This window comes from Peromyscus leucopus, chromosome X, assembly GCF_004664715.2.
Source record: "Peromyscus leucopus breed LL Stock chromosome X, UCI_PerLeu_2.1, whole genome shotgun sequence".
NCBI classification, from domain to species: domain Eukaryota; kingdom Metazoa; phylum Chordata; class Mammalia; order Rodentia; family Cricetidae; genus Peromyscus; species Peromyscus leucopus.
In genome coordinates, this window is record NC_051083.1 from 56,138,300 (window position 1) to 56,144,299 (window position 6,000).

The following is a 6,000-nucleotide window of genomic DNA, read 5'->3' on the forward strand; positions in this document are numbered from 1 at the left end:
TTTTAAAAAGGAAAGTAAAATGTTCATACATATGAGCTTCAGTACACAGAAAAATGAAGCTGTAACTGAGCTAGCAGCTTCCTCTGCTTTTGCTAGTTTTCTCAGTGTCAGAAGGTGCTATGTAGGGTGCTGGGGATCACAAGAGCTACAGTAATGTTCTGCATGGCAAGATGTGCCCATTAGTGCAAAGGTGTCATGACAACTATGGGAGTAAGCAACCTTTCTTTTATTTTTATGACTATGTGGCCCACTCCACAGAAGGGACCTCATGCTTGGTACTGTTAATCTGATCGAGAGCCCTGGGCTGAGTAGGTCCTATGCCTTAGAGAAGTTGTTACTGCTGTTTTGTTAAACAGAGAGCATATCAAACTGCCTTTTATAATGTATGTTTGTATCCAGAGATTAATGTTATTCTCAGCCTTTGTAATAGAGGCTTCTTTTGTAATGGGAGGCACTTAGTGCACAGACTCATAACTGTTCAAAGTGCAGAAACTAAATGATTACAGAATGATCTACCGTACGTGGGCTATCTATTATTACCTGATCCATGGCTCAGGTAACATCACTGAAGAGGAGGCACAAAGAATGCCAGAGCCAAAGGTTGAAGCGGAATGCTGAGAAACAGTATCTTTTGGAATGGACACGGCAATTACACTCATAGGCTCACTACAGCTGTGCTTACCAGAACAAAACTCGCACCACCATATCAGCATGCAGAGGAGAGGGGCTTGTGAAACCTAACATGTCACTGAAGGACTGTGGGTGGGGATGTAATGTCAGTCTCTTTGGTGGTGTTGTCACTTGGTGATAAGTTGTCCTTGCTCAAGTAAATAACCTCTGACCTATACTTGGGCAAGAAATTCGAAGTACATCGAGTGGGTCATTCATATAAAAACCAATCAGAGGAAGATTTATTGAGAAGAAGTAGTATTTCCATGGGCGAGGGAGAAGCATGAAAAATGGTAATGGGTATGAAAATGACCCCTTAAAAATCAGTACATATGGGTATGGAGTTGTCTAAGAATAAAAAGTGACACTTCTGATTTTTCAAGAAAGAAGGAGGAGAATGGAAGGAAGAAGGGGAGGGAGGGAAGAAGGAGAAAAGAGAGAGGAGGAGACAAAAAATAAAGCTGTATAGCAAGTAGTCAAATCAATTTTGAAGAAAACAAAGCTGGAGGAATCACAGTATCAAGCTTTAAAATGTGGACAGCCCACACAATGGGATAAAAATCTTTGTCAACTATACATGGAAGTTACTATACAAATATAAAAATATCTTAAAAATCAAAAACTGTCAATTAATAGCTGAGCCAATGAACTTAAGTTATAGTCCTCAAAGGAGAAATACAAATGGCCAATAAATGTTCTGCAAAGTGCTCTATATCCTTAATTCTTAGGAAAACGCAAATTAAAACTTCTTTGAGATTCCGTCCTACCATAGTTGAAGTGAGTCTCATTAATAAAGCAGATGAAAACAAACGCTGCTGGAGAATGGCGAGCCCTGACACTGTTTATAAGAATGAAAACTTGTGTAGCCACTATAGAAATTAATGTGGATGTTTCTCAAAAGGTAAGTAAAACATATTTAGTGAATAATTCAGCATTCCTGGGCAAATACATATCTATATTTATTATTGCTCCAGTCATAACAGCAAGGAAATAAATTCAACTAGATTTCTAAGAACACATGAATGGAAAAAGAAAACACGACATATGACACATACACAATGAATTTTTATTCAGCCATAAAGAAAAATAAAATTTGCAGACAAATAAATAGGACTGGACAATATTATTTAATTAAGTAATTCAGGCTCTGAAAGCAAAATACTACATGTTCCCACTATCAGTGATCCTGGCTTCTGATTTTTTTATATATTGGAGGGAATGAGGATAGAGCAGCTGAAAGAGTTGACGGAAGTAAAAAGACAAGAGAATAGTTTCTTTGCTCGGTAAGTGTGAAAATAAATCATGTCTATAGTTAAAGTATTATGTATGTAAGCAATTAAAGATTGCTTACATAGTAATGCCATAATGCTGAAAGAAAAAGAATCAATAGGCCAAAATAACTACATACATTAACTTGAGAGCTAATAAAGAAATCTTTAGCCGGGCGGTGGTGGCGCACGCCTTTAATCCCAGCACTCGGGAGGCAGAGGCAGGTGGATCTCTGTGAGTTCGAGGCCAGCCTGGGCTACCAAGTGAGTCCCAGGAAAGGCGCAAAGCTACACAGAGAAACCCTGTCTCGAAAAACAAAAAAACAAAAAAACAAAAAAAAAAAAAAAAAAAAAAAGAAATCTTTATATTTATTTCTTACTGTGCCTACAGCTGTGGTTGGTATATTTAAAATATTTTAAGTGAAATTTTGTGTGTTGTTAATAAACATGAAGTCACCCTAGATGATTTAAAGCACCACATCATAAACTACTTCTCACAGTTAGGCCTTGAAAGTAGGCAGTGATTGGTCAGTGAATGCACCAAAGAGGAAGTCATTGGTTAATTACAAAGAGGATTCAGTATGGCCATGGAAGCTTTTGTCCTAATTGTGATGAAGTGAGGAGAGACTGGGAATAACAATTGTAAACATCAAGTCAGTCCCTCAGAAAAATTTTACTACCAAAAAGAAATTTGGTAGTATTTTAAACATATTTATAACAATAGTACACAATTTTCACTATAAAATAAATGTACATTAAGAAAATTTTGAGAGAAATAAAAACAAATAACTTTTTAAGTGTCTAAAATGAAAACAACCTTAATAATGGTATTACATAAAATGATAGCACATTTTAAATGTGGGAAATGTTTAAAAAACAATAGTTCATGCCTTTCTAAAAAGAAGCTTGTCTTTAGTCAATAAAATGCTTCAATTCTGTCTTTATTTTAATGTGTGATGTACAATTGTACATCATAACATTTACTGAGAATCTAAACAGCAAGATTTTATCTTTGCTCGTAGAACATAGCCAATTAAATCTTGTCTAGAATGTCATTTAAAAGTACTAATGTAAATGTGGAGATATAAATAAAACTTTGCATTTTACAAAAAAACAATAGATTAAGAATATTAAAGACACAAAATTTAAGCACCATTGTTTTCATAATTATACATTGTTTGTCTATACCTTTTGTTCTTATAATTTTCCATAAAAAATGATGTTGAAAATACCAGGCCTAGGAACAGTATAATTCACATTCGTGCTATGCAAGATTTTCAGAACTTTAAAGATTAGAATAGGAAAACTAAAATATATTTAATGAAGGTAATGAATTGCCTAGCTGTACAATCTGGATCAAGTATACTTAATTTCTTTAGTTCCCATTCTTTAGCACCAGCACAGTAAGATTAAACTAGATAAATCTTTAGTCCCATTCAGCTGTATGATTCTGAACTCAAAAATTTAAATCAGATCTTTCCAGAAAGGAAATTTTTATGTTTGAAAACTTCAGTGGTTCAAAGGAGAATGGCCACAATTGGTACTTATATTTGAATACTTGGTCCCTAGTTGGCAAAACACTTTGGGGAGGGTTAGAAGATGTGACCTTTTTGGAAGAGGTGTGTCACTGGGGTAGGCTTTGGGCATTTGAAGGCCCATACCATTACCAGTTGGTTCTCTCTGCCTTGTGGTTGTGTTTCAGTATGTGTGCTCTCAGCTTCTGCTCCAATGCCATGCTTGCTTGCCTGCCGCCATGATATCACCATGATGATCATGCACTCTACACCCCAGGAACTATAAGGTCCAAATTAAATGCTTTCTATTGTAAGTTGCCTTGGTCACGGTGTTTTATCACATCAATAGAAAAGTAAGAAAGAACTTCAGTCAATAAAAAAAGCTATGCAGACATTAAACACACTATATTAAGAACTTTCACTCAATTTGGACTTGTATTTATGCATGACAAATGTTAGTACTTGTACAATTAAATCATACTTACACATATTGAGCTGTCGTATAAAGCTGGATATTTTGTTATGCTTGAAGTATTTTGGCAGTATTTCTTTGCAAAAGTCTTCTTCATTCACAATCTCAAAGCTGTGACCATCCTTGTAATAAAGAAAGATCAAAACAGTCATTAAAGATAAAAAGTTAGGTTTCACTCAAGTAACAATTCAAAATAATGCCTCATGAACTCCAAACCTGTGAAAATTTAATGTCCAAATTAAAAAATTCTTCACACTGGAAGTATAGCTCACTAGTTGAGTACATTCATAGCATGCATAAGGATATGGTTTCAATACTTTATCATAGAGGATAATATATCATAAAGATATAGAATATGAGCAAAGAAATACCATGAAGGAAAATGTAATGGGCTGACCATGAAAGCATGTGTCCCCAAATTTCACAAATTAAATGTAAACAGGCAAAACCAGGCATGGTAGAGCATATCTGTTATTCCAGCACTTGGAAAGCAAAAAGCAGGAAGACTGAGGGTAAATTCAGTCTGGATCATACAAGGAAACTTTATTTTCACAGACTTGGGCAAAAAAAAATTGCATGAAATAGTAATACAAAGAATTAGCCTAGATGGGCATGGTGATCCATGCCTTTAATCTCAGAAATTGGGAGGCAGAGGCAGGCGGATCTCTGTGAGCTTGAGGCCAGCCTAATCTACAAAGCGAGTTCTAGAACAGCCAGGACTGTTAAACAGAGAAACCTTGTCTGGAAAAAAACAAAACAAAACAACAACAAAAAGAATTAGCCAATTGTAATGTTTAGTGTTAGTTGTCAACTAGACAAAATATAGAATCACCTGGGATATGGACTTCTAAGCATGCCTATAGGGGATTAAATTGACTGTGCTAATTGATGTGGGAAGACCCCTCTTATCTGCAGGTAGGACCAATTCCTGAGCCAGGGAGTCTGGACTATATAAGTGGAGAGAAGGTGCTGAGAAGCATGTTACATTCACTCCTTACTCTCTGCTTCTTTATTGTGGATGCAATAAAACTAGCTTCTTCAAGCTCTGCCCACTGTGACTTCCTCCACCACAAAGGACTGTGACTTTTCACTATGCATTGAAATAAACACTTCCCCCCTTAAGCTGCCTGGGTCAAGATATTTTATCATGGCAACAGAAAACTAAGAGACCAATTAAGTTTTCAAGAAAAGTTTTCAAAATTTAAATTACAACAATGAGATATAATCTTTTGCCTATCAAATTGACAAAGACGAAAGAAAATATTAATCTTCAGTGTTTGCAAATTAGCAAGAGTACAGATAAACAGGTTCTCATACTGTCAGAATTTAAATTGTCTTAATATTGCTAACAGTAAGGATTCAAAGTCCCCAGACACTCAGGCTTTGGCTTAGAAATTCTAATTCCAGATTGTATAGAGAATAATTACTGATAAGTGATAAGATTTAATAATGAACAGTTACATAAGTATTTGTACATAATATTGAAAATTGTAAACTACCATAATACTAATATGATAACTAAATCTACACAAATGAGTATTATACAGTGATAAAAATGAAGCTATATAAGTATATTTAGTGAATGGAAATCCTCATGATATATTTCAAGTGAAAAAGGCAAATTTTCAAAAGGTGCAAAATGCATCATTTCATAAATGATAGAGATATGTGATAATAATACAGATCAATGACAGACTACCTAAATTTGATCCCTAGCATCCCTGCTCCCCCCAAAGATATTTAGATATACAAAACAATATTCCACAAACTGATAACAGTAGTTATCAATTGATGGCACTTTAACTACTTTACTTACTTTCCAAAAAGTAGACTACAACAAAAAATATTTTAAAGTAGGCAAAGGTGATAATATTCTTATATGCTGCTCATTCTCTTAAATTATAAATTTAAACTTAAATGAAATTATAAAATAATGAATTAACTTCAATGTCATTTTTTTAAAAACTTGATTCCATACTTCAACTAAGAATTAGAAAAAAAAAAACCCTGCTCATCTATTATTTACCAATTAAATTCCACAAATAGTTTTGTTCTTTAGAGGTTTCATAGCTCATTA

General features: G+C 34.5%; 1 protein-coding gene across 1 annotated transcript in view; it reads right to left on the reverse strand.

The window, feature by feature from the left end:
• The window catches only part of LOC114706482 (heat shock factor protein 3-like), a 60,066-nt gene that overhangs the window by 49,358 nt on the left and 4,708 nt on the right, over window positions 1–6,000 (reverse strand). The window contains exon 2 of the mRNA XM_028888874.2: window positions 3,937–4,045. Coding sequence (XP_028744707.2) covers window positions 3,937–4,045 — 109 coding nt within the window. The remainder of the gene's footprint in view (window positions 1–3,936; window positions 4,046–6,000) is intronic.